At 53.6% G+C, this 27,168-nt stretch overlaps 3 protein-coding genes and 1 long non-coding RNA gene across 8 annotated transcripts in view; 2 read left to right on the forward strand and 2 right to left on the reverse strand.

The window, feature by feature from the left end:
* PPP1R37 (protein phosphatase 1 regulatory subunit 37) overlaps positions 1-7,756 on the reverse strand; it is a 40,542-nt gene extending 32,786 nt beyond the window's left edge. The window contains exon 1 of one of the 3 annotated variants that reach the window (XM_077848610.1): positions 7,200-7,756. In XM_077848610.1, coding sequence (XP_077704736.1) covers positions 7,200-7,401 — 202 coding nt within the window. In that variant the 5' untranslated portion in view covers positions 7,402-7,756. Of the gene's footprint in view, positions 1-5,419; positions 5,538-7,199 lie in introns of those variants that run through there. The other 2 variants (XM_077848632.1, XM_077848621.1) reach the window with 2 other exon arrangements.
* LOC144284341 (uncharacterized) lies at positions 7,221-11,418 on the forward strand. Its single transcript, XR_013352692.1, has 2 exons — positions 7,221-10,001; positions 10,335-11,418. It is a non-coding gene; the product is annotated as an uncharacterized LOC144284341 (long non-coding RNA).
* Positions 9,242-20,511, reverse strand: GEMIN7 (gem nuclear organelle associated protein 7). 3 transcript variants are annotated; one of them, XM_077848711.1, is made up of 4 exons: positions 20,405-20,511; positions 16,554-16,682; positions 13,255-13,341; positions 9,242-10,026 (listed from the first exon to the last, which is right to left on the reverse strand). In XM_077848711.1, exon 4 carries the CDS (start codon positions 10,016-10,018, stop codon positions 9,623-9,625), a length of 396 nt encoding a protein of 131 aa, XP_077704837.1. In that variant the 5' UTR covers positions 10,019-10,026; positions 13,255-13,341; positions 16,554-16,682; positions 20,405-20,511; the 3' UTR covers positions 9,242-9,622. The 3 variants fall into 3 exon arrangements, with proteins under 3 accessions (XP_077704837.1, XP_077704841.1, XP_077704845.1); XM_077848715.1 differs by lacking the exon at positions 13,255-13,341; XM_077848719.1 differs by lacking the exons at positions 13,255-13,341; positions 16,554-16,682 and having other exon boundaries at positions 20,405-20,493.
* A 5-nt stretch (positions 20,512-20,516) lies between these two features.
* ZNF296 (zinc finger protein 296) lies at positions 20,517-27,024 on the forward strand. Its single transcript, XM_077848685.1, has 3 exons — positions 20,517-23,622; positions 23,851-24,000; positions 25,946-27,024. Exons 1-3 carry the CDS (start codon positions 23,313-23,315, stop codon positions 26,920-26,922), a joined length of 1,437 nt encoding a protein of 478 aa, XP_077704811.1. The 5' UTR covers positions 20,517-23,312; the 3' UTR covers positions 26,923-27,024.
* The last annotated feature ends 144 nt before the right edge of the window (positions 27,025-27,168 follow it).

The raw sequence follows: 27,168 nt of genomic DNA on the forward strand, positions 1-27,168 counted from the left end.
GGCACCCTGGTCTGATCAGAAGTGTGTACTGTGTGTCTCCCTTACTAGATCATGACCTCCAGGGAGGCGAGGGCTAGGCGTGTCTCACTCCCCGCCCCCTAACACCTAGCATGCCTGTCCTGTGTTAAATAAATGGTTGTCTGGGGGGTAACTGAGGCACACGTTCAGCCAGGAGGTACTGAGCACACACCAAGTACCAGACACTGTGCAACACAAGAAGAACTTGGGCCAAGGGTCAGAACGAGGACCTAGTGCTGAGGACACGGGAGAAACGTGGACCTCCCAGGGCTCTGGAGTTGCCCAAGCTCAACAGCGAACCTCCATCCTGAGCTGTCAACTGGGCTGGGCCCTCTACTTGGTAGGTTTCTCATCCTGGCCACAGCTGGAAGCATCATCCCCATTTCATAAAGGGTTACGGGTTACACATGAAGAAATTGTACAGCCTGCAGAACTAAATGCAGCAACTTGCTGAAGGTCATGTCACCAGGACACAGAGGTAAGAGTACAGGACTCCCTGTTTTGTGTTTTTTTTTTTAAGGTTTATTTACTTATTCATGAGAGACACTGAGAGAGACAGGTAGAGACATAGGTGGAGGGAGAAGCAGGCTCCCAATAGGGAGCCCGATGCAGGACTCAATCCTGGATCCCAGGATCACACCGAGACAGCCGCCCTACCACTGAGCCACCCAGACATCCCTGAGGACTGCCTGCTTTGAATAGCAGCTCAACCATCAGCTGGCTCTGGGACCTCTCAGGGAAGTCACATCACTTCTCTGTGCCTCAATTACCTCATCTGCAAATTGGGAGAACAGCGCCTATTTCCTGGGGTGGCTGTGAGCTTTAACTGAGACCATACGTTTAGCCCCATGGCAGGGGGATCACGTGGTAGGCAGTGAGTAGTGACCATTAAGGCTATCCAGAGAGCAGAGATTTCAACCTGGGTCCCTCTATGCGCTACTGTGGCAGGCTGCGTTCCCAGCTCAAATTTCTGCAGTTACCTCAAGTCAGATGTTCAGATTTGCTCCAAACAAGTCTATAAGGTCAACCCCAGCCACCTCTGAACCGAGGGCAGGAAGGCAGTCTTGGAATTGAGTACTGAATAGGCTGAGCACTGAGTGGAAGGATAGCCAAACCTGGCTGTTGGAACCACCTGGGAAGCCTTCTAGAAACACATATTCCGGGAATCCCTGGTGGCTCAGTGGTTTAGTGCCTGCCTTCGGTCCAGAGCATGATCCTGGGGACCCGGGATCGAGTCCCACATCGGGCTCCCTGCATAGAGCCTGCTTCTCCCTCTGCCTGTGTCTCTGCCTCTCTCTCTATGTCTATCACAAATAAATAAATAAATCTTAAAAAAAAAAAAAAAAAGAAAGAAAGAAAGAAAGAAACACAGATTCCTGGCCCCCATTTCCAGAGGGCTGCCTTGGTCATAGCCAGTCCAGCTTGGGCCATCTGGCAGTTCTTAATGTTTGGAGCACAAGACCAAGGAGAGCCCCAGGTGCCCTGTTCCCAGAAACACACCCATATGCACTTCCATTGAGTCACTCAAGAACTACTTACTGCCTCCTGCCTGCTAAGTTTGCGTGTTCTGCAGGCTCGCGATGGACCTCAAAAGCCAGCTTGCAGATCTGAGGAAGAGCCCCTGGCACAGCCAAGATTAACTCCTCCAAAAGCTTTCTCCCAAACACCACCACAGGTTATTAGGTGTGAGGATAACCTCATTCCTCTGACTTTCATCCAGTGCCTGGGCCCTCTTGTGTACCAGGCTGAGATCACAGAGGTGACTCGTACACAGTCTTTGCCCTTGAAGAGGGAAATACAATGCGAACACAAATAAGGAGTTGGAGGTGGAAAGAAGGAGGGTGGCTTGTCTGCGTTTACATGTACAAAGGGCCCGGCCTTGGCACAGCGGCACCCCTAGCACAGTGCCCAAGAGCACAGAGGGCTGGGTGATAGGGTCTATACTACAGGTGGGACTAAGGCTCAGAGAAAGGGTGTAACTTGTCCAAAGTCATCGGAAGGTATCCATAGAGGCTAATGCTTTGAGTCTACAATCTGAGTACCCTATCCACCTCTCTCAGGAGGGTGGGCCAAGACATGATGATTTAGTTTTAGCTCAGAGAGGTTGGGCAACTTGCCTATGGTCACCTAGCTTGTAACAGATGGAACCAGGCCTGGAGCCTGAGGTCTTTCCCATGCCCGGTCAGGGACAGGGCAGCAGGGTTCTGATGGGGGAGACGCTGGGGGGAAAGATGACCAGCATACAACAGAGACAGGAAGCTGGCGAGGCCTGGCGACGACAGGAAAAATGAGGGAGACATCTGATGAGCATTCACTATGGACTCTGTTATTTTGCTTAATCCTCACGATCACCCTATGAGGAGGTACTATTGTCAGCTGCATTTTACAGACAGAAAAATCGCGGGCAGGGAGAACAATTGGCCAAAGTCACAAGGCAAATCACCCAAAGTCACACGGCAGATTACGTGCCAATGCCGGCAGTAGGATGTGCGGCTGGGTCCAGATGGAAATCTGGGCAAAAGCATCAACAGCAGCCCCTTACGATTCCATCCTCTACATCTCTTACACCACCACCACTTTGAGCTAAGTCTTTTTTTTTTTTTTTAAGTTTATTTACTTATTTTAACCTATACATCCAACGTGGGGCTTAAATTTATGACCCTCAGATTAAGACTCAAATGCTCCACCAACTGAGCCAACTAGGCACCCCCTGAGCTGAATCTTTTGAGTTGAGTCTTTTAATGGCGGGCCTCTTTCTACCAATGACAGGTGCATTTCTACCTGTCAAACCAGTTTCAAGGACTAAATCTACAGCACAGGTTTCAATAAGAACCAACAGTAAAGTATTTGCATCCTCTTTGATCCTCATTTGAGAATACCATGGCCACTGCCCATTCCAACCCCCAAACTCAGATGGTCAGAGGTGGCCTCATCTTTGGGACCTCCTGACTCTGCAGACATGTCACAGGAGGAGTTTCTGGTGGGCAAAACTTCACACAACGGGTTTCCTGGTGGGCAAAACTCCCCCACCCCCCACTGCAGGACTGACTCTCATGGGCCAGAGGCCAGGGAGTGGGAAATGAGTCACTGGCAGGACTGGAGGGAGGGGAGACAAGCCTCCCACATCACGGTCAGTGTCACATGCTCTCCAACACCTCTGCTCTTGCAGAGCCCACATCTCCTCCCCGCACAGTGTTCATGGGACTGGGAAGATGAGCTGAGCCTTGGGTCATTCCTGCAGTTTGGTCTAGAAGGGTCCCAGACAGAAGTCCCTCAGGAGAGGTGGGACGGTGGGGCCCAGTGCAGCCAGCCAGCCCCTCCTCCACCAGTGGTGCCTGCTTCCACCTCCGGGGAGAGTAGAGCCCACAGGTGGCCAGTCTGGCAGCTCTGAAGCAGCCTCTTCCACTCACAATTTCCACCCCGCCTCCTCCTCAAGCTTCACTTCCCATCCACGCACAACTGGCTTGTGGTGGAAGCCCTGCCCCACCAAGTTCATCCCATCTGCTCAGACGTCCTGGGTGGTCAGCAGGGCAGGGATCACTACTCCAAAGACGAGGAAACAAACAAGCTCAGCAAGAACAAGCGCCTTGCTGGAGGCCACACTGCTGCCAGGCCTGGCCTGGAAGCACACTCTGGCTACACAGGTCCCAGGCATGGCCTGGTGTCACCTCCTCATACATACCCACCAGTGCTCATTCAACCACGGTCACTGCATGTCCTCTGAGAGGCTGAGGAAGTGGAAATGAGGACGAACGGCATCTGCTCTCCCATTTCAGTGGGGGAGAGAGACCACTAGCATGATAACAAGCACGTAAGGTAACAGCAGATGGCCACCAGTGCCCCGAGGAAAATAAGCAGGACCTCTGAGGTTGGGGCGGGGGGGTGGGGCAAGCAGGGACACTATGTAAGATGGGAGCTAGGCAAGGCCCCTATGAGCACTGGGCTAGGTTGAGCCTCCATAGGCCTGAGACCACCCCCACGATTCCAGATAGTCTCACCTGCAGGGATCCCCAACAAGTGACCTCTGGCAGGGCTTGATGAAACTCTTGCCCTCACACAGACACTCCCCAGAGTCTCTCACCCAGCTGGGCCACCACTCCACTCCAGTCTGGGCCTGGCCCTCCTCCACCCCAGCCAGAGGCTCTATCAGGGCCTGACCCAGCTCTCCTCCCTGAATGGTCACCCTGTGCTGGGGCCCCGGATTCCTCTAGTTCAGGGATGCCCCTGTACCCTCTGGCTGAGGCAACTTCTCCATCTCCATGATGGAAGAACAGCTTCTGAATGACCTCTCTCCCAAATCAGACCCGCCAACTCTCCCCTCACTCTTGACCATGGGGTCACATGACCACAGCAGGTCCCAGAATGACTCCTTCATCACCCTTCCCACTATGTCCACAGCTCAAATGACACCCCCTGTGCTTTCCCATGGCTTAAAGACCCAGTCCAACATAACTCCCGCCCCACTGCTAGGACCAACGGAGTCCTCCCTGCAGCCTCCAGTGAAGAGCCTTTGGCCTCCCAACTAGGTAACCTCCTTGGCCCAGCTTTCTGTACCAAATTTCCTCTTCTACAGCCGTGTAAGACTCCACCTTCCCTGGTCCCAGGTCAGGCAGCAACTCACTGTCTTCTAGGCACGGAGACTAGCCCCCTGCTCCTCAGCACTGACAAGCCTTCCAATCTCCTGTACTGCAAATCCCACTGTCAAAACTCACCAATGTCACCCATGACCACTTCCCTGCTTAGGGACCACGAACCCCCAACTCCTTCACTTCCAGGCTGAGCCCTCAACTCCCTCTCCCCACCCCATAAGACAGACCAATTCTGCCAGTCCATAAACTGCTTTCTTAACTTCTCAGTGTTATCACCTCCCTACCCCAGACCCACTGGCTCCTCCGGAGTGTGAGTCCTGACCAGTCCCTGCTGTCCCCTCTTTAAACTTCCAGAAATGAGAGACTCGCCCAGCCTGTAAGTTGTTACTACCTCCCCCTACCCAGGAAAGACCAATCAGCAACCATTCTCTCAGCTCCGCCCAGCCAGACTCCAAGTGACCCCTCTTTCTTGAGGTTCTTCTCTCAAACTCCTTCACTGCCTGGGTAACAGCAGCTGCTATTTCTGTGGCAAGAATTTACAAAGACTATTTTATTTAATCTTCACAACTACCCCGCGGTAGAAATTAGCACCTCCATTTGCAGAGAGAGAAACAGGAGGCTCAGAGAGGAAAAACAGCTTACTCAAAATCAAACAGCTGGTTACACACAGCTGTTCCTCTTCTGGGAACCTGCACACCAGAAACTTGCCCCCAGCCCCACCCCGCACCAACTCTCTCCCTGCCCCCACCATGACCCTCCAGCCCACACACTGCTCATCTTCCCTTCCCTTTGCCCCAGGCCCACAAACTGACCACCTTCTCTGGCCTTCTCCTGGAAGCGCGGGAAGCAAAACAACCAGGCTTCAAGCACATGAACCGACCCCTCTAGACTGGCTCCTAAAATGACCAGTATCATTCAACATCACCCCTAAAATGACCAACAATAACTGTGACTTCATGAAAGCTCATCCTGGCCAATCACATTTCATACACAACCAAATTTAGTCCTCTCTTAGAGCCTTGGCAGGGGTATTATTACCCACTTCACAGTCAGGAAAACGGAGACTCTGAAGAGTTAAATAACAAGCCTGAGGTTATGAAGTGGGTAAATGGGAGTCAGGATTTGAACTGGAACCTCTGCTCTCCACCACCTCCTCTACCTATCCAGGTCTTTCGCCCTTCCCACTCTCAACTCCCTGGACTAGGTACCATGCTATAGCCAGGGCACCATCAGACTCTTCCCCTCCTCAGCCCAAGTCCTCTAAGCCAAAAGGGACCCCTATCCCTGAGGCCGAGAGCCCAAGACTTGGCTGGCTCCCGATGCCAACATGTTAAGTTGTCTAACAGTAACTCGCCAAACTGGCATTTACAGCAGGCTACCTATGTGCTCAGCTTCCAATAACCATGTTTCCTACTCTCACATAAAACCCACAATTCCTCCACTGCTCAGACTAGCAACAGTGCCTCCTCTTTCCTGGGGCCAAATGACCAACTTTTCTGACCCCTCTCTTCTTGGGCTCCACCCTGGCAAAACAGACATCTCCAGCAGAGAAACAGACTCAACGCTGCCACTCATCCACGGAGCAACTTTCCAACTCTAGCCCTACAGGTAAAACACACACACTCCTCCAGCTGCCCTTTCAGTTCAACACGAACCTGACCTTCAGGGGACCTATAATCTGCAGACTTGCTCCCTCTCCCAACACCTCAAGCCAGCAAACTTCTTCAGGCACACACCTTCTAAGGACCAACAACTCTAATTCCCCAACTTTTTCTTGGGAATAAAAAAAATTTTTTTTAAAGATTCCCTTCCACAGCCAGGCCCGAAAGTTCCTCTGCTCCTTAATGACTGATAATGTTTTGCTTCCCTTTTCGGGGGAAGAAAAGGAGGCATGCAGTGACTTTTCTTCTTAACGTCAAGAACTAACACCTCCTTCAACTTATCTCATCCACCTCCAAAGTGACCATCAACTCTGCTCCTTTTCTAGGAATTTGTTAACTTTGATTCCCCTTTCCTAACCCCAGGATTTACCAACTTCTCCACAGCCACAGTCCACATTGGTTTATTCCTCTTCTTCCTTTCAGCCAAAAAAGTGAGCAACATGACTACCCCTTGTCTCGAAGTTTCCAGACCAGCAACTTAACCTCTTTCCATCCCTATGGGCCCATCAAACGCCACCTGCCTTTTCCACGCCAATGCTGACCCACTCTTCCTCCCCTGACTGCTCTCTTTATCCTTCTTCGGGGGGAGGAGGGGGGGAGGACGGAGACTTTGAACTCGAATACTACCGCCCTGCCAATCTCCAAGCCTCCAAACTTTCTTTAATTGCTTATTGTTCTAATTCCTAGAAAGACCACCTTCAGCGTCAGTGCCGGGGGGTGGTGGTGTGGGGGGGGGGGCGCACAGACCGGCTACTTTTCACCTTCCCAACCCAATAGCCACCCCGACTCTTCCAGAGCCACTTTGCAGCTCTAAACCGACGACAGTCTTCTTAAATCATTAGTGCAACTTATTAAGCACCACCTCGGTGGCGGGCGCTGCGCTGACTCCCGGTCCGCCACGAGCCCGCCCCCGCGCCCCGGCGGTAGCTACCGTGTCTCCAGGGGTCTTTGGGTTCCACCGCTCCGGACACGATATCCTCGTCGGAGGGGAACGTGACGCGCTTGGCCGCAGCCTTGAGGCGCCCGTCGGCGGGGGACGATGCGGGGCTGGGAGACCGGGCCTCGGCGGGGGCCTCCTCGGCGTCGCCGTCCGCGCCCGGCCCGGGCGGCGCCTCCTGCGGCGGGATCTCCATCGCCGCCGCCGCCGCCGCCTCCTCACGGGGGCCCCGGGGACATGTCCCGGGCCCCGGGCTTGTCTCTCCGGGCCCTCCCGCCGTCCCGGGGCATGGGCTCCGCCGCCGCTTCAGGCGCCGCCTCCGTTCGCTGTCCTGGTCGTCGTAGTCTTCGCCGCCGGGAGCTCGAGCGCGCCTCCCCCGAGCCTCGCGCGCGCCTGCTCGTCCGCAGCCGCACTTTCGTTAAGAGGCGGTGAGCCCGTTGCGGACTAAGAAAAGCAGAAAATCAATTGAAACGATTTGCAGGTAGAGTCGTCTCGCGGGTTGTTGAAACCGGTAACAAGAGGAAGAAAGAGCCACGGGAAAAAGAAACGTGAGCAGCGAATCTGCAGAGCCGGAACTGCAGAACGCGAGGGGCGGGGCGATGTGGACGCCGTCTCCCGGAGCAGCGCGCAAGCGCGAACCTGAGCCGCCCCCCCCGCCCCCCGCCCGCCCGCCTCCATCTAGATAACGTTCAGACTCGCACACATTCGTCACGAGCTCGGGCAGCGGAGAGGGGAATGGAGTTGATAAAAATAAAAAAACATCTGCTTGGCGGGGCTCGGCCAACTGATCTGGAGAGATGCAAAGGGAGAGAGCTTGAAAGGAAAGGCGATAGGAGGCATACTGAATATATGAGTACAGATGATGGATGCTGGCAGAAGGATCTTCTGCCTGGAGACGAAGCCTGTGCCTCTTTACTACTTACTCTCTAGCCCTCCATTTGTAGGTAGCAATTTCATCAATAGTTCTCTGTATTCGTTGCGTGAAACACAATTTAAATGAAAAGACTAAAATAAATATGAGCCCATGAGAAGTATCATACCCCTTACTAAAAAAAAAAAAAGTACTGGAAGAGGGAAGAAATCCCAAAACCAAGAGACGAATCTGCCAACCAAAATAATTGGGCGACGGAGCAGGTAAATCCCCAAGCCCGGAGCGAATCCGCACGAGCTGTAACCGCACCCCACCCCCACCGCCGCTCAATTTAATCGCTTAATATTCGCCTGCGCACTTTCGCCAGGCTTTCCTAGCACCTCCCGCAGTTTTGGGGGGGGGGGGGGAGGCGGGGCTAAAATTAAGAGGGCGGGAGGATTCGGGGAGGAGCGAGCGACGTCGTTGCCAAGGCAACCCGAGAGCTAGGCCCGGGGCTCGCTGGAGGCGGCGTCGCGGGAGCGGAGGCCCTCCGCCCGCCCGGTTCCACATCTCCGGCCGCCGCGCTTTCGCGACTGTAGACGAACAAAGCAAATCTCATCTACGCTTGAAGGGATCTTGATGAACGTTCTAAAGTTGATGGGGCTACAAAGCGAACCTGCTGAAAGACAACCAGTGATGGGGATAAGTGAAGCGAATCATACGGACGGCCAAGCGGCTGGAGCGCAGTGGAGAGGGTGAAGCGTCACCCCTGCCCCCGGTCCTCGGCCTGTCCTCGGCCTGTCCTCGGCGGCGGCGGCGGCGCCGCCGCACAGGCTCCGAGCCCTTCCGGGGTGGGCGGAGAAGCGAACCGGCCGTCCCTAGAGTGAGGGCCACAGCACCCTAGGGACGGGCTACAACCCCTCGCTGGGAACATTCCCGCCACCACCACCCCCGAGAAAGAAATCACGTCCAAAGATCCCAAACCCGGCATTCGAGTAGCTCCAGCCATTCCAGGACCAAGCCAATCTCCACCTTTATCCGAGCTCCTCCCAGCCCCTTGATGTGTCCTCTTCTTGGCCCAGATCCACCGGATTCAGCCCCTGCCCAGCCACCCTTCCACTCCTAAATCTGGCTCCATCCTTGTGTGCTACACTTTAAAAAACAACAACAAAGAACAAGACGCGAATTTTCCTGGGAAAGTCGGTTCTTTAGTAGGAGGACAGTATCCTTCAGGATGGCTGAACTCTGCAACCTCAAAAAACAATTTTCCATTCTGCAATCTGCTTTTCTCACCTACCCCCAGCCCCAGTCTTCAGGAACTGCCATGAGGCCCTATTTCAGAGTTTAGAGTTCTGTGAGGTAGAGCTTTCATTTCAACAGGCTCTAAAATCCTGGGGTTGCAGTGGAATTTTACTGACGAGACCCCGGAGGTCCCAAGAAGCCTGAGTTGCTGGAGCTCGGCTCAAAATTCCAAGGGAATTAGTTGCAAACTCTATGGAGCCCACCAACGTGTGGGCTGGGACCCTGTGGCTAGGCCCACAGCAGAAAGGTGAACCTAGTAACATCCTTACGGCTTGAAGGTGTACGCAATAATGTCACTACACCGCAGCAGCGCCTCCGCCTGCACACCTATCGGCGTCTGCAGCTGCGACACGTAGAAGTTGGCCACGTCCAGGTCGGTGGCTCCAAAGTGGGCAGTCACGTGCACACCCTCGTGCAATGTGAAGCTCACCTGGTGACCCACCATGGCCAGCAGGCTGCGGAGGTAGCGTTCCCGAAGTGCAGCTCGCGCCTGCTGTTCCTGGGATTCCCGAGATTCTTGAACTACTGGAGCCCCCAGGGTTTGGGGAACCTCTGGCTTCGGGGGGGCCCTGCGTCCATCTGGGGCAAAGCCTCGGCTCAAGCCATCAGGACCCCGGGGGAGCCGGAGCACAGACACAGGAATGGTCAGTGGAGTCTCCATTCTTCTGGCTGTTGGGTGAAGAAGAGCAAGAGGTTGTTACAGTGGGAGTGTGGGACTACAAATGAGAGGGAGGCAGGGAGCAGAGGTGTGTCTATCCGTCCTCAACTCAATTTGTCCAAAACCCAGTTCCAGATTCTCCTTCTAAACTCTATGCCCTCCCTCCACCAGGAACCCCTCCCCTGGGAACTGCTACCATCATTCACAAGGTCCATGAGAGCAGAAACTTTCTTTTTATTTTATTTTAATTATTTTTTTTAGCAGAAACTTTTTTTTTAATTTATTTTTTTTGAAGATTTTATTTATTTATTCATGACAGAGAGAGAGAGAGGCACAGGCAGAGGGAGAAGAAGGCTCCACTCAGGGAGCCCGACGTGGGACTCGATCCTGGGACTCCAGGATCAGGCCCTGAGCCAAAGCCAGATGCTCAACCACTGAGCCACCCAGGCATCCTGAGCAGAAACTTTTGACTGCTTTTATCAGTGTTTTATACCCAGTCCCTGGCAATAAATATTTGCTGAAAGAGAGAACTCCTGCCTCCTCTCCTCTCTCTCAGCCCATCTAACCCATAGGGAAAGGCTCTCTTCCAAATAAATTCCCGGTCACACAGAAGCCAGCTTAAAAGGGCTTCCAGAGGCCAACTCTGGAATGATGTAAACATTAAAACAATGATAGTTACATGGGGGCACCTGGCTGGCTCAGTCAGTAGAACATAGGGCTCTTGATCTCCGGGGTTGTAAGTTCGAGCCCCACCTGGGGTATAGGGATTACTTAAAAATAGAATCTTAAAAAATAAATAAATAAAAAGATAGGTACAATTATAACCCACTGAATAAAATAGAAATCCATGAGTCCATGCTAATTATAAATAAATAAAAGAATACATAAGGAGCTAAAATCCAATGGATACTAAAATTTGTGGATGAGTGTTGGATGAGGTCTAGTGTATGCACAGTCTTAAAGTACTTCCCCACAAAATATTTGTCATAAAGAGTAAACAGTAACTTTCTAAGGGAGGAATCCAGTGGATACTACCTTAACTCAGGCATCAAAGCCATCATGTGCAGGGGTAGGACAAATGGACCCCATGTGCCTCCTGAGGTGATAACACTGAAGGCAGGGCACCACTTCGTGGTATTTCCACCAAAAATGTGTTATTTAAATCTCATGGTGAGGAAACTCAAATTGAGGGACAGTCTACAAAATAAGCCCAAGTTCTTCAAACATATCAAGGTTGTGGGGCGCCTGGCTGCCTGTTGGTAGAGCATATGATTCTTGATCTTGAGGTTAGAAGTTCGAGTCCCACGTTGGGCACGGCACTTACTTTAAAAAAAAAAAATCAAGGTCATAAAAGACAAAGAAAGCCTGAGGGGGTTAAATATATATAGTTGACCCTGGAACAACCTGGGAGTTAGGGCACTGACCCCCTACACAATTGAAAATCCAGGCATAACTTTTGATTCCCCAAAACTCAACTACTGCCTAGCCTACTATTGACTGGAAGCCTTACTGATCACATAAAGAGCAGATTAATATATATTTTATAAGTTATTTGTATTATAAACTGCATCCTTACAATAAAGTAAGCTAGAGAAAAGCAAATTTTATGAAAAAAATCATACAGAAGGGAAAATACGTTTACAGTGTTGTACTGTATTTATTGAAAAAAAAAATCCATGTATACGTGGACTGATGCAGTACAAACCGGTGTTGTTCAAGGATCAACTCTTGTTGATGTATTCTGAGCCTAATGCTTCTCTCTCTCCACTGCCCACATCCTGGTCTAGCCACCATCACTTCCTGCTTGGACTACTGAAGCCAGGTCCTCCCTGGACCCCTGGCTTCCACTTTCACTGTCCTCTTACCCCCAAGTCTTTCCCCACACACACAGCCAGAGGCACCTGCTTAACACCCAATACCTGCCATCTACCACCCAAGTCAGGTTGCATCCCTCCTCCACTAGGAGCCCTTCCCTGGCTCCCACCTCACCCTGAGTCAAAGCTAAAGTCAATGGCCCTGCGTGCTCCGTACCCTGCCAGCACCCTCTCTAACCCAGCCTCACCTGCCTCTTTGCCACCGAAGTCCCTCTCAGACCCTTGCACCTTGACACTCCCTCTGCTTTTACCACCTGTCTGCCTCCTTGGAGCAGGCTATCTTCAAGTCCCCCTGTACATCCCATCCAGCCCCCCTTAGCTTCATCTCTCTTCACAGGACACAGAACTCTTCTGACATGCTATATATCATTCTGCTTATGGCCTTTGTCCCTTGCTAGAGACCTGCCTCCCTGTGGGCAGCGGCCTGGCTTTTTGCCTCCTGCTGTATCTCCAGCTCCTGGAACACTGTGTGGCGGTGGCACAGACACCAGGCCCCTTAAATATTGCTCCTGCTTGAATGAATGGAGGGGAGACTGAGCTCCCAGGCCAGCTTAGCAAGAGACACTTTCCTTGGGTCAGCCTGGGTGGCTCAGTGGTTAAGTGTCTGCCTTCAGCCCAGGTCGTGATCCCAGGGTTCTGGGATCAAGTCCCTCTCAGGTTCCCCACAGGAAGCCTGCTTCTTCCTCTGCCTATGTCCTTGCCTCTCAATGTGTCTCTCATGAATGAAGAATGAAGAAAAGAAAGAGCCAAGTTAAAAAAAAAAAGAGAGTTTCCTCTTTCACTGTATGGAGAAATGGTACTGATGACCACCTCAGCGTGTAACCAGGATTTAACAGGCTCATGTGGGACATGGTAGCCTCTCTAGAAAAGTTTAGGTATGATTGTTTCCCCATCTGTAAAATAGGGATGGTAAGAGGATCCACTGCATGGGGTTGTCCTGGGGACTAAATGCCCTAACAATCATACGGTGTTTAATGTGGGGACACATTAAGGGCCAATGTTGTGATGTTGGTTGCATATAGGGAAGTGCCAGTTCTATGAGCAAGCTTGGGGGGTGTCTAAGTTTCAGATAGCTGCACCCCTCTCTGTGGCTTAGTTCTCTCTGTGGTAATCACTGGGGCACCTGGGTGGCTCAGTGGTTGAGCATCTGCCTTCGGCTCAGGTCGTGATCCTGGGATCCAGGGATTGAGTCCCACATCTGGCTCCCCACAGGGAGCCTGCTTTTCCTTCTGCCTATGTCTCTGCCTCTCTCTGTGTGTCTCTCATGAATAAATAAATAAAATCTTTTAAAAACTAAAAATAAAGTGATTACTGGAACAATTGACAAATTTTAGGCACCCAGTGTCCCATCCCTGGGCCACTCACAGTACGGAGGAGATGGAGATGATCTTTTTCCTTGTTACCCTCTTCCTGTCTCTACAGCCAACTGTGAGCTCCTTGCAAGAAAGGACCCTGCAGAGAAATGGGCCAAGGCTGTAGATGAGGGTCTCTCAACCTCAGCATGGTTGATATTTGGGGCAGGATCACTCTTTGTCATGTTGTGGGGGGCTGTCAGGTGCAGAGGTGTAGGATTTTAGCAGCAGCCTAGGTCTCTACCCACTAGATGCCAGTAGTATCCCCAACACCCACTCCAAACTGTGACTACCAAAACTGTCTCCCATTGGTGAATAGTATGGTGTGAGTTATATCTCATAAAGCCTTTTTTAAAAAAAAGCTGTTTGGAGTTTTTTGTTGTTGCTGCTGTTTAAGTAATCTCTATATCCAGCATGGGGCTTGAAATTATAACCCTGAGATCAAGAGTTAGTTCCATGCTGTACCGACTGAGCCAACCAGATCCCGCTAAAACCTTTTCTAAAAAAGTTCTCCATATATTGGGGTACCTGGCTGGCTCAGTCAGTAATATGTAACTCTTTTTTTTTTTAGATTTTATTTATTTATTCATAAGAGACCCAGAGAGAGAGGCAGAGACACAGGCAGAGGGAGAAGCAGGCTCCATGTAGGGAGCCCGACGTGAGACTCGATCCTGGGACTCCAGGATCACGCACTGAGCTGAAGGCAGGCGCTAAACCGCTGAACTACCCAGGCGTCCCTTGCACGAAATTCTTGATCTCAGGGTTGTAAATTCCAGCCCCACATTGGGGGTAGAGATTACATAAAATTAAATTAAATTAAATTAAATTAAATTAAATTAAATTAAATTAAATTAAATTACAATGAAATGAGGGCAGCCCTGGTGGCTCAGCGGTTCAGCGCTGCCTTCAGCCAGGGTGTGATCCTGGAGACCCGGATCGAGACCCACGTCGGGCTCCCAGTATGGAGCCTGCTTCTCCCTCTGCCTGTGTCTCTGCCTCTCTCTCTCTCTGTGTCTCTCATGAATAAATAAAATATTTTTTAAAAATTAAATGAAATCAAATAAGTAGATAAAGGGGCAAAGCTTATGTTTGCTTTACCCCAATAAATTTTTTTTAAAAATGGGTACCTGGGTGGCTCAGTAGTTGAGCATCTGCCTTTGGCTCAGGTCGTGATCTCGAGGTCCTGGGATCTATGTCTCTGCCTTTCTCTGTGTCTTTCATGAATAAATAAATAAAATCTTTTTAAAAATTTTAAGAAGGGATCCCTGGGTGGCTCAGCGGCTTAGCGCCTGCCTTAGCCACCTGCCTTCGGCCCAGGGCATAATCCTGGAGTCCTGGGATCGAGTCCTGTGTCGGGCTCCCTGCATGGAGCCTGTTTCTCCCTCTACCTGTGTCTCTGCCTCTCTGTGTCTTTCATGAATAAATAAATAAAATCTTAAAAAAAAAAAAGAAGTTTAAAAAATTTTAAGAAAAAATTTAGTGGATACATTCTTAGAAATGATATCTACCAAAAAAAAAAGTTCTCAATATTTTGCCAAATGTCCCAGCAGGGGACAAAATAAAAATGTCTATAGTTGAGAACCACTGGTGTAGACAAACAGATGGGGGGCGGGGCGGGGATAAAGATGGCTACTCAACTCCTGAACATATTCACATCACTGAGAACCAGAGAAATGCAAATTAAAGCTATGGTGCTATAAGATTCTTCACCTCTAGGATTAGGGAAGATTAAACAAAGGCTGATGAAGGATTATGTTGGTGCAGCTGTAGAGAAACATCTTCATATTCCTTAGGCCTAAGGGTATAAATTAGGACAGCCTCAAAGAGGGAAAGCTGGACAGTATCCATGAAAACTGCCAAAGTTGCTGGTCATTCTGCCCACAAAGAGCTCAGAGCAGGGGCCTTTTAGCTGCTCCCCTTGTTATGCCTTTTACAGTCTGTACTATTCAAAGTAACTTTTTTTTCAAAGATTTTATTTGGGGGGAATCCCTGGGTGGCTCAGCGGTTAAGCACCTGCCTTTGGGCCAGGACGTGATCCTGGAGTCCCGGGATCAAGTCCCACATTAGGGTCGCTGCATGGAGCCTGCTTCTCCCTCTGCCTATGTCTCTGCCTCCCTCTCTCTGTATCTCTCATGAATAAATAAATAAAATATTAAAAAAAAGATTTTATTTTATTTTATTGACGTCATCTCTACCCCAACATGGGGCTCAAACCCACAACCCTGAGAACAAGAGTCACATACTCTAACAATCGAGGCAGCTGGCGCCCCCTCAGAGTAATTTTTTTTAATTCTGATTTTGTTTTGTTTTTTTTTTAATTTTTTTTTAAATTTATTTATGATAGTCACACACACAGAGAGAGAGAGGCAGAGACATAGGCAGAGGGAGAAGCAGGCTCCATGCACCGAGAGCCCGACGTGGGACTCGATCCGGGGTCTCCAGAATCGCACCCTGGGCCAAAGGCGGGTGCTAAACCGCTGCGCCATCCAGGGATCCCCTAAATTCTGATTTTGAAAAGAAAGTGGCATATTATACTGCTTCCATGTCCCTGGAAAAGATGTGAGCTTCCCGGGGCATCTGGCTGGCTCAGTTGGTAGAGCATGCATCTCTTGATAGGGTGGTCTTTGGAGCCTACTTAAAATAAAACTTCAAAAAAAAACTAAAGTGAAAATGAAAATGTTAGATTCCCTCTCAGGAATCTGAACTTCCTCTCCCCATCCTTACCCACTCCCCAAACTTTCTGTCTCAGCCCAGACCTTTCTCAGGGTCTAAGCTGCCAAGCCCTACAGACCAGACCCCTCCCTGCACCATTGGTGGCCCAAATTGAATCCTTACTAGAAGTCAGCAAATGTTCTCTTGTAAAGGGCCCAACAGTAAATATTTTATGCTTTGGGCTACAAAGTCTGTCACAACTACAAGCAGGCAGCCAGAGACAGATATGAAAGCAATGAATACGGCTGTTCCCCCTTAGAACCGTACTTATTGGGGCACTGCAATTTGAATTTTGTATAATTTCAGGCACCCACGAAAATTCTTAAAGTTTTCCAAGCACTTAAAAATGTAAAACCCGGGCACCTGAATATCTCAGTGGCTTAGCATCTACCTTAGGCTCAGGGCATGATCCCAGGGTCCCAGGATGGAGTCACACATCAGGCTCCCCAGAGGGAGCCTGCTTCTCCCTCTGCCTGTGTCTCTACCTTTCTCTGTGTGTCTCTCATAAATAAATAAGTAAGGTCTTCCAAAAAAAAAAAAAAGTAAAACCCATGCTTGGCTGGTGGGCCATACAAGCCAGAGAGGCAGGCCAGAGCTTACCCCACTGCAGAGCAGGTGAAGATGTGGATTCAGGAAGGCAGGTGGTTCTTATTCCCTCCAGACTCACTACAAGGGATCTGGGCAGGTCACTGCGACTCTACAAGCAGCCTCCCTGCTTCGGTTCCTCATCTGTGAAATGGAAATTAAAAAATAACAAAAATAAAAAGACCTCCTAGGATTTCACAGTGTCCTGGACTCCTCTCCGCTTTCTTTCTTTTTTCTTTTTTTTAGATTTTATTTATTTATTCATGACAGAGAGAGAGAGAGAGAGAGAGAGAGAGAGGCAGAGGGAGAAGCAGGCTCCCTGCAGGGAACCCGATGACGTGGGAACCGGGCATGAGACTTGATCCCTGGTCCCCAGGATCATGCCCCCGCTGAAGGCGGCGCTAAACGGCTGAGCCACCCAGGCTGCCCTCCTCCCCACTTTCTTTGCCACCCACATTCCATCCGTCAAAAAGGCCCATGAGCTCCACCTTCAAAATTGTACCCAGAATCCAGCAAATCCTCACCCCCCCCCCCGCCCCCATCCCACTCTGTCTCCTCCTCCTGTCACCTGCCACCTGGTCTACACCAGTCTCCTCCCCACTGGGCCCCCAGCTGCCACCTTCACCCTACAGCCTGCTCCCTACGCAGACTCGGCCGTCAGGGTTCCTATTAGAACTAAGTCCAAAAAAGAACTAAGTCCAAGCACACTCCTCCTCTGCTCGGAGCTCTCCCATGGCTCCCACATCACCAAAAGCAAAAAGCCTAAGCCCTCACAACAGCCACAAGACCCTATCAGCTCTCTGACCTCATATCCTGCCCCTCCACCCTTTGCTCGATGCTGTTTGTCCTTGAACATGTCAAGCACATTCTTTCCTGGAACCCTCTTCCGGATGGGAGACTGATCGATTTCTGCATACATGGCTCACCCTCCCTCAGTTCGCTCCGGTCCCTGCCCAAACATCCCCCTTTACAGGGAGGAAGACAGTAGCCCCTTCAGCCTGAATTATCTTGTCTCCACGGCACTATTGCCTCCTGAAGATATGCATTCGTTTACCTACATGATGTCCGTTCTGCCACAGAACACACGACATTGAGAGAAAGGACACATCCAATTATTTCCCAACTCCACCCCCAGCCCCACCCAGGGCCTGGCAAACAGGGGGAGCTCAGTAAATATTTGTTGAAGGTATGAAAAGATTCACCCCTCCACATTATCCGAGGGCCTGTTCCGTGCCCAGCACACCTGGGGCGGTGCTGGGGTCACAGCTGTTGAGTGAAACAACCTGGCCTTGCTGTCACAGTTCAGTGGGTGACACAGACTTGTCTCCAGACAATGCGGACCCAGGGTGGGCAGGGCTGGAATGAACTACAAGGCTAGGGGCCTCAGGTGCCCAGAGGGGCTGCCTGGCCTGACCTGGCCTGGGGGCAAGAGATAGCTGGCCAGCAAGGGTGTTGTACTTGAGCACAGGCCCAAAAGGAAGGAGGAACAGAGTCATGTAGAGATCTGAGGGGGGAAAGCATTCCAGCCAGCGGGAACAGCAAATGCAAAGGCCACAGAAGCCTGTGACTTTGAAGCAAAGCAAGGAGGCCAGCCAATGTGGAGGAGGGGGGAGCAGGGGCAGATCGTGCAGGGAGAGGCTTTGATGCCAGGACCTGGCTCTCTACTCTGAGCGACACAGGACCCAGGGGACGGGTTCTGAGCAGAAGAGGGATGGGTCGTGGCTTCGAATTTCACATGATCCTTCTGCCTGTGTACGGAGACAGCGGACTGTGAGAGACAAGGGAGAAGCAGGGAGCCCAGGCAGGAAGCCACTGCGGTGGCCCAGGCAGGCAGAGGAGGGTGCCTGGGACAGGGCGGGGACTGCACAGGTGGGGAAAAGTGATCAGACCAGGGTTTGTTGAAGGTCAAAAGCCCTCACTATTTGCTGATGGACTGAGGGGAGAACCAAGGCGGACTCTCCGGGTTTTCCCTGACGGGGAAGACCACAGTAAACGGGATGTATGGGATATATACATTTTTCTTTTTTTTACATTTTTACTTTATTTATTTTTAAAAGATTTTATTTATTTATTCATGAGAGACACACGGAGACAGGCAGAGACACAGGCAGAGGGAGAAGGAGGCTCCACGCAGGGAGCCTGATATGGGACTTGATCCCGGGATTCCAGGATCATGCCCTGGGCTGAAAGCAGGCGCTCAACCACTGAGCCACCCAGGGATCCCTACATTTTTATTTAAATTCCAGTTAGTTAATACACACTGCTATATTAGTTTAGTGGGTATAATATACATTTTCTTTATTTGACCACTACCACTGTAAATGGGATTAAAGGATATACACATTTTCTAATTTACCTGGCCACTGCAATCCAACCTTACTAAGAGTCATCAGCCCCCAGGGTTTTCACCCAACCTAGGTTAACACTTGAGTGATTTAAGAGAAACACCCTAGTCTCTAGGGCTAGTACTGAACAAAGAAACGGTCACAAATTATGTTAAATCCCTGGATGAAACAAAAGTAAGGGTGGACCAGTGTACAGACCTGCTTTATCTGTTAGGGAAAACTGAACGGGGACGGGTCCTGCCATGCGATTCCCAATCCCCATTTTCTGGAGGAGGAAACTAGAACTGAGAAATGGCAAATCACTTACTGGGTCCAAGCTGTCTGGGTGGTACGAAAAGGGAGCAAACCCAGGTTGGCCTGACAACAGATCCAGGCCATCACCCCTGCCCTCAGCAGGAAAGATTTGTTCCCCGCCAGCACTGGAGGGCCACCAGAGCTTTTGGAACCAAGGTGTGATCTGATAAAGAATGGATATAGGAAAGGTCACCTAGGGTGTGCCCAAGAAGGCAAAAGCAGGCATTATCCATGCTCCCTGGTGACCAGGCTTCAGAATCCTTTATCCTTTCAGTCTCCAGGCCAAGGATTTCCCTCCTGAGGATTTCAGAAAAATGTCCAGGCCCATCCCTCACTACTTGAAAAGCTAATCAAGGGGCACCTGGGTGGCTCAGTGGTTGAGCATCTGCCTTTGGCTCAGGTCCTGATCCTGGGGTCCCGGGGTCCTGGGATGAAGTCCCGCACTGGGTTCCTTGCAAAGAGCCTGCTTCTCCCTCTGCCTATGTCTCTGCCTCTGTGTGTGTGTGTCTCATGAATAAATAAATAAAATCTTAAAAAAAAAAAAAAAAGTTAATCGAATAGTTAAGACTCCAGAGCTCATCACTTGGGTCATGAGCAAGGGCAGGAGATTTGCAGACCTCCCTTACAGCCGCCTCAGTGCGCACTTCCAAGAAAATGGCAATGATCATTCAGGGGACAAACATCTGCCAGGGGAGGGAACTAGATGAGTTGCCAGGTTAACAGAGCTCGGCGAATTAACCAAAGTGCTGACCGGTCGCCCCCCGCCACACACACACCCCGAACCCCCAGCCCCGCGTCCTTCCCCTCCCCTCTGCCCCCGCCCCCCGCCGGTCAGTTCCTTCTCCACTCCGCCCTGGCCACCCACAGGCTGGCCTTTTCTTATACTAAGTAGGTCCTCCGGGCCCCCAGGCGTGCGTGGCCCCCGCGCCGCCTGGGCTGGGGGTCCTGGCGGCTCAGCCCCGCGCGCGACGCCGTCCCGCCAGAGCGGGAAGCCCGGGCGGCGGCCGCGATCCTCGCCCCCGAGCCCCGGGAGGCGCGGGAAGGTCCCGGCCCCGAGTCCCGGGGCGGCCGCGCGGGGCCCCGAACGCGCCCGCGGCCGGCGCGCTGCAGGCGCGGACCTGCCCCGTCCCGCCCCCCCGACTCCGCACGCGGCCGGGCGGCCGGGCCCCGGGAGAGGGAAGGCACCGCGCGGTGCTCGCGCCCCGCCGCCGACACCCCGACACTCACCGCGGTCCGCGGCGGCCGCGCTCCCACTTCCGCCGGCGCCCCGGCTGCAGAGGCCCGGGCGGGCCGCGAGCCGCCCAGCCTGCGTTCCGCCCGCCCCGCCGCCGCCGCCGCCCCACGTGGTGCCGGGCGGGCTCCCGCGCTCCGAGGCCCGCGCGGCTCCGCGCCCACCCGCCTGCCACCTGGCCCGTCGCCTGCATCCGCACCGCCGGCCTGCGAGGTGGGGCCGGCCGGGATGCCCGCCTTACGGAAGAAGAAACAGGTTCAGAACCCGGAGGACGTCCCCCGCGCGCTGAGCTAAGGACGAGCTTCGGGGGTTTGCGCCCCCTCCCCCTCCACGTGCATGCCTTGCCCTTCACCTGCGCCCGGGACCCCCGCTCCCCGCCTTGGAAACCCGCGCCCGCCGCGCAGCACACGGAGGGAAGAAAGGCTCGCAGAGGGCCGGGGCTGGGGGCTGGACCGCGGTGGCCGCTCTGCCTCGCAGTCCTCACAAAGGGGGAAACAGACCTTGAAGGATGCAGTGTCTGACCTCGAGTGCTTTGGAACGTGGGTCTTGGGGCTCAGATTAGAATTCCTTCCTTCCACACTTTTTCAGTACGATAGAGGCTTGGTGGACCCTCCACTTCCCACCAGACCCCCCCAGGCCTCGTTCCTGGCACACAGGCCCTCTGCGGCCTCTATTGAGAGCCTGTGCATAGCAGAAGGCTCAATACACATTTGTTTTTGGTTGTTGTTTTTTTAAATATTTTTTTTATTTATTCATGGGAGAGGCAGAGGGAAAAGCAGGCTCCCTGGAGGAAGCCTGATGGAGGACTGGATCCGAGGACCCGAGATCACGACTTGAGCCGAAGGCAGATGCTCAACCACTGAGCCACCCAGGTGCCCTACACATTTGTTAACTGAACTATGAACAAGGAGAAGCTCTGTGAATGAGGCCAACCTACCTCCTGCCCTCTTAGGACCTACATCATTAAGGAGGGCCGGGAGGGGCACATAGAGGGTATACATGAGCAAATACCTCAGCCAGATCCTTCAAGGCTTGCGATGAGTGATAAAATAAAAGGAATAAAATAAGGGTAACAAGTGGCACAGTTGGCGGAACTCCTTTAATTGGGCGCTCAGGGCACCTGGGTGGCTCAGTGGTTGAGCGTCTGCCTTCTGCTCAGGTCATGATCCCAGGATCCTGGGATGAGTCCCGCATCAGGCTCTCCTCTGCCTATATCTCTGCCTCTCTCTGTGTGTCTCTCACGAATAAATAAACTTAAAAGAAAAAATTGGGTGGTCAAAGGAGGTGGCCGTGAAGAAGCCCCCTTTGATGACAGATGGGGAAGCTGAGAGCCAGGAAAGAATTGAGGACAGATGGAGGTCATGGTGCAAGGCCTTCAGCAGGGTGGGGCTACATTAGATACAGTGGTCAGTGCTCTCGAGAGGATAATTGAGCTCAGCTCTGAATAACAATATGAGGAACCCTCTGGCCTGGAGCAGTACTCCAGGGAGATTAGCATGTGAAGTTCACTGGGAGCTGGGCTGGGGACTCTGGGGAGGACAGACCCTGGCCCTGACCTCAGGGGGCTTGTGTCCGGTGGGGGTGGGGAGGGGAGAGAGGACAGTCAACAAATAGATCTATGTTATGATGTGGCCAGTGCCAGGAAGAAAAAAAAAAAAAAAACTTGTAAGGGTTGGAGGGTGGGGCAGGGTGTCGATGCCACTTCAAACAGTGATCAGAACTGAGCTGCTTTGCGGAGGGAAGTTCAAGGAGGCCCCCGTGGAGGGAGGTGACACAGTTGCCTGTTTGCTTTTAATGGTGATTCCAGGTTTTGGAGCAGAGCAGATGGATCTATAGGATCTCAACCCTCCTGGCCTTAAACTATCCCTCAAGGCTCTGGTCTCAGAAAACTAAAGATTTTTAAGTGGGCAAAAGACCCTCTTGGGTCTGATCTCATTTTCTCACAAAACTCAATCACCCATGCCCTCCCCCCTTCCTTGTTATTCTTGAACACACAAGGCTACCTGGTCCCCTCACCTCCCTCAAGTCTCAATTCCACCATGTTCTACCCTGGAGAAAAGTGAGCCTCCCCCCTCGACCCCAGTAACCCTTTATAATCCCTCCTCGATTTATTTAGCCCCATTGCAACTTGGAAGGCACTCCAAGTTTTGCAGTTACTTCTTTGAGCCTGTCTCCCTCAGAAATAAACTGTGTTAGGCCAGGGATTCTTTTCTTTAAAGATTTTATTTATTCATGAGAGACACACAGAGAGAGGCAGAGACATAGGCAGAGGGAGAAGCAGCTCCCTGCAGGGTCCTGATGCAGGGCTGGATCCCAAAACCCCAAGATCATGACCTGAGCTGAAGGCAGATGCTCAACCATTGAGCCACTCAGGTGCCCCTTATTTTCTGTCTTGTTCACGGCTCTATCCTCAGTGCTTAGAGCAGAACCCAGTGCACAGTGAATGCTCAAAAAATGTTTGTCCACTGGATTTTTGTTGTAATGCATTTAATGGAACAGTCCCGATTACTCATAGGCGCCCAGGGAGAAACGTGGCCCTTACTGTTCTGTCTCTCTCGCCGGGAGTGTGCGTGGGCACCGTGCGCCTTAGTTGCACCCGCCCCTAAAACGGAATCAGAAGTAGCAGTTTGTGTGCGTGGTCGTGAGACCTGGGCGTCATTAAGATTTGGTCCCTAAGAAAATGCAGTGGGCTCGGCTTTGATCAAGCGGGGCTGCCGCCCGGGGCCCCTGCGGGGCCGCCCCAGCCTCTCCCGTCAGGCCCCGCCCCCGGGGGCGGAGCCACGGGCCGGGCCAGCACGTGTAAGAGTTCGCCGCGGGTCGCCGCAGTCACTCACCTGAGCGCCACGGACTGAGAGCGCACGGCCCTCGCGTCCTCCGCCCGCCAGCCCGCCCGGCCCGCGACCCATGTCCCGCCGCAAGGCCGGCTGCACGCCCCGCCGAGTCGACCCCGCGCCCGCCTCCAGCACCGACGACGAGATGGAGATGCCGGACCTCGTCATCGAAGTGAAGCCCGAGCCAGACGCGCGGCCCCTGCAGGCCCCGGGGCTGGGGCTCTTCTCCCCGAAGGAAGTGCCCGCGCCCGCGCCGGGGCGGTTCGACGGCGAAGCCCGCCACTCCCCCGGGCCCGAGCCCGTGCCCGCCGGGAGCCCTCTCCACGCCCTCGGCGCGCGGAACCAGTGGGCGCTGTGGACGCCGCTGATCGGCAACCCTCGCGGTGAGCGCCCCCTGCCCCTGCCCCGCCTCCCTCCCGCTTCACTTGGGGCGGGGGGCGCCCTCCTCCAGGCTCCGACCCCCGACCCCCTACCCCCGGCCCGGCCTTATTTCTCCTGCCAGGTCCCGGCCTCCAGCCCCCATTCTGACCTTTGGGTTTTCCCTCACCGTCGGCACCCCCAGCCCCCATCCTGGCCCCACCCCACGCTTACCACCCGCTTCCTCCCAGCAGACCGCCAGCCCTGGACGGACAAACACCCAGATCTGTTGACCTGCGGCCGTTGCCTGCAGACCTTTCCGTTGGAGGCCATCACTGCTTTCATGGACCACAAGAAGTTGGACTGTCAGCTTTTTAGAGGCCCCAGCCCCTGCCAGGGCTCAGGTGAGTCAAGCCGGGATGCAGTCCCCCTCTCAAGCTCAAGGGCCCGGCTTCCTGTGGGAGAAGGGGCTGAGCTGGACAGGCGGGGCAGTGAGCACTACTTCCCCTTTCTCGCTCCCCTTCGGGTGCAGCCTAGGCGTGGCCAGGGCCTGCCCTGTCCTAGGGCTGGGACTAGTGGTGAGCGGGGTGGGTGGGGGTGGGGGCTGGGCATGGAGGAGGGCCGCCCACAGGGTGTGGCCAGCCCCTGAAGCCTGGTCTGGGGATTTGCCACACACACACCCCCAATCTGGTTTCACTTCTCCTTCCCCATGGCCAGAAATAACTGGCCAGGTGGCTGGACCAGTGTGGCAGTAGGGGGACCTCTGGGGAGGGCAGCAGCCTGGGGGAGGGGAAGCTGAGGACAACTGGAAGAGGCATGGCTGCCCCCTCCCACCTCTTGATTGCTTCTGATTGAGGAGCTAGTGCATTCGCTCAGAGCCCCGGAAGGGGCTTCTGGCTTTCCTCTCTGATGGAATCTCCCAGCCCTGCACGCTGGGAAGCCCCTGGTTTGGGTCAGGTCCTGGGTGTCTGGACACCTGGGTTCCTTCCCTTGGGAGGGAATGAGCCCTTAACTTGGTGCTAGACTCGTGGTGAGCTTTTGGTCATCACAGGCTGAGGCTCCTCCAAACCTATAAATTTCCATCCCCTGGCCCATGCCCAGGATTTTTGGGAAATGGAATTCTATTAAGGCCTGGGCTGGGGGTGGTTGGGGGGAGGGTCCTGTAGTGGGGCAGGGGGAGGGGCTGAGAATCAGCTGTAGACTTGAAGCCAGCAGGTGGTCTGGTGGCCTAGGGAGGGGCCTTGATGGAATCACTGGAACACTCCCAGGTGCTTGGACTTGGAGCCCTGTGGGCACCTCAACCACGTGAGCTCAGCTCCTGTTTATTGAGGGCGCACAGGGACCAAAATATTCAGTTCTCCGTTCATGGTCACAACAACCCTAGGAAGGACAGGATCTTTGGGGGCCCCATATTCTAACACATGAGAAACCTGAGGACCAGAGAGGAGTGTCTCTCACCCAAGGTCACACAGCTAGGGAACGGGAGAGGTCAGGCCAGGCTGACACCCACCAGCCCCCATCTGTGCTCCTGCCCCAGGAAAGCCACCCCCTTCCAAGACTGGCTAGAATTTGAAAAGTAAAGGCAAATGCTTTACTGGGAGTACCTGGAAGGTCTAGAGAAAACATCCAGTTTGTGGGGGGTTTTTAATTTGAGGTCTGTGCAGGGGGACCTACCTTACTGACCCACCCCGACCTCTAGGTGGCTGCTAGGGCTTCTCCCCACTTGTTGGGCCTTGGCCCCCTCTTCTACAAAGTAGGGAACAGGAGACCCTGCATGGGACCCATGAACTTGGGAGCCTTGCACAGAAACCCGCTCAGTAATCAATCCAGCAATCTTTCCTGAAAACCTGTCTTGCCCTCCCTGGGTCTGTGGGCTGAACCCCCAACTCCACTTTTCCAAGCTTGTGACCTGGGGGAAACGTCTTGGCCTGTTTTACCATCTGGAAGAAAATGAGAGGTTTTATTTCTCGCTTAGGTGGAAAGTGGAATGAGTGGCGGGGTGATGGCTGGTGCCCAGCATGGGGAGATTGGTCCAGTCTCCAGTAAGGCCGTCCTGACCCCCTCCACTCCCCATCTCTGCTAGAAAATAGCACTCCTCTGTCCCCCACTCTGCTTTCACTTTCTTGAAGATTTTCCAACACAGAAAGGATCCCCAGATAGCCCCCATCCACTCCACAGGTTTTTCTCACTAGTCTGTCCACTCACTTCTGAACCTCAGCTTCTGAAGACAGGGAATGCATTCTCAGCCCCTGGAACAGGGCCATTCTTGCAGCAGGCAGCCAACTGGCAGGTGCGAGTGGGACTTCTGCTTTCACGCATCTCCCTAACAGCCAGCCCTTCTCTTTGCAGAGCGCAAGGACCCCAAGGCCCTGAGCTGCTTCCGCTGCGGGAGGCAGTTCACGGGGGCCTGGAAACTGCTGCGCCATGCCCAGTGGGACCACGGACTGTCCATCTACCAGACGGAAGCTGAGGCCCCAGAGGCCCCACTACTGGGCCTGGCCGAGGTAGCTGCTGCTGTGTCGGCCGTGGTGGGGCCCGAAGCGGAGGCCCAGGGCCCCCGAATGAGCATCGTCCCCAGGCGGAGCCCCACCTGCCCTGTGTGCGCAAAGACCCTCAGCTCCTTCAGTAACCTCAAGGTGCACATGCGCTCACACACCGGCGAGCGGCCCTATGCCTGTGACCAGTGTCCCTATACCTGTACCCAGAGCAGCAAGCTCAACCGCCACAAGAAGACCCACCGGCAGCCCCAGCCCCAGAGCCCCTGCAGGGCTGAAGCCAGTCAGGAACAGGCCTCTGCCACTGCCCCTCCTGAGCCAGCTGCTCACGCTGCAGCCCCAGCCAGCACCCTCCCATGTGGTAGAGGTGGGGAGGGTGCCGGGGCCGCTGCCACTGCAGGCGTCCAGGAACCGGGGGCTCCTGGCGGTGGGGCTCAAGTAGGCCCTGGTGGGGCCAGCTGGGGACCTAACACCAAGGTAGAGAGAACTGAACCTGCTAAGAGTGAGCTGTCCCCAAAGAAGATGCCAAAGCCAGTGGGCAAGAGCCGCGGGCCTGGGGGCAGCTGTGAGTTCTGCGGGAAGCACTTTACCAACAGCAGCAACCTGACGGTGCACCGGCGCTCCCACACGGGCGAGCGGCCCTACTCCTGCGAGCTCTGCTCCTATGCCTGTGCCCAGAGCAGCAAGCTCAATCGCCACCGCCGCATGCATGGCCTGGGGCCCGGCAGCCCCCGCTTCGAGTGTCCCCATTGCTGTGTGCCCTTCGGCCTGCGGGCCACCCTGGACAAACACCTGCGGCAGAAGCACCCCGAGGTGGGTGGGGAGGCCTGAGCCTTGGGCACACCCTCCCTGCTGCTCCTGGTACCACTGGGGCTGCCGCTCGTTCATCTCCTTGTCCTTTCTCTGCTGCAAGTAAATCTGCCCGCCTAGCTACACGCGTGTTTGGACTCTGGCTTTCTTGGGGTATCTGAGGTGGGGCGGGTGGACGGCTGGACGGACCGGTTTGGGGTGAGGGGCAAGGCCGGCCCCCAGTGCCCCGGGCACGGCAAGACTGGCACAGAAAGCTGTGCTCCCGGT

This window comes from Canis aureus, chromosome 1 (genome assembly GCF_053574225.1).
Source record: "Canis aureus isolate CA01 chromosome 1, VMU_Caureus_v.1.0, whole genome shotgun sequence".
NCBI lineage: Eukaryota > Metazoa > Chordata > Mammalia > Carnivora > Canidae > Canis > Canis aureus.

Coding starts and splice junctions, on each gene's coding strand:
- GEMIN7 (XM_077848715.1), bottom strand. CDS start 10,018: ATGGAGACTCCACTGACCATTCCTGTGTCTGTGCTCCGGCTCCCCCGG.
- ZNF296 (XM_077848685.1), top strand. CDS start 23,313: ATGTCCCGCCGCAAGGCCGGCTGCACGCCCCGCCGAGTCGACCCCGCG. Junction 23,623..23,850: donor GCTGATCGGCAACCCTCGCG/GTGAGCGCCCCC, acceptor TCCTCCCAGCAG/ACCGCCAGCCCTGGACGGAC. Junction 24,001..25,945: donor CAGCCCCTGCCAGGGCTCAG/GTGAGTCAAGCC, acceptor TTCTCTTTGCAG/AGCGCAAGGACCCCAAGGCC.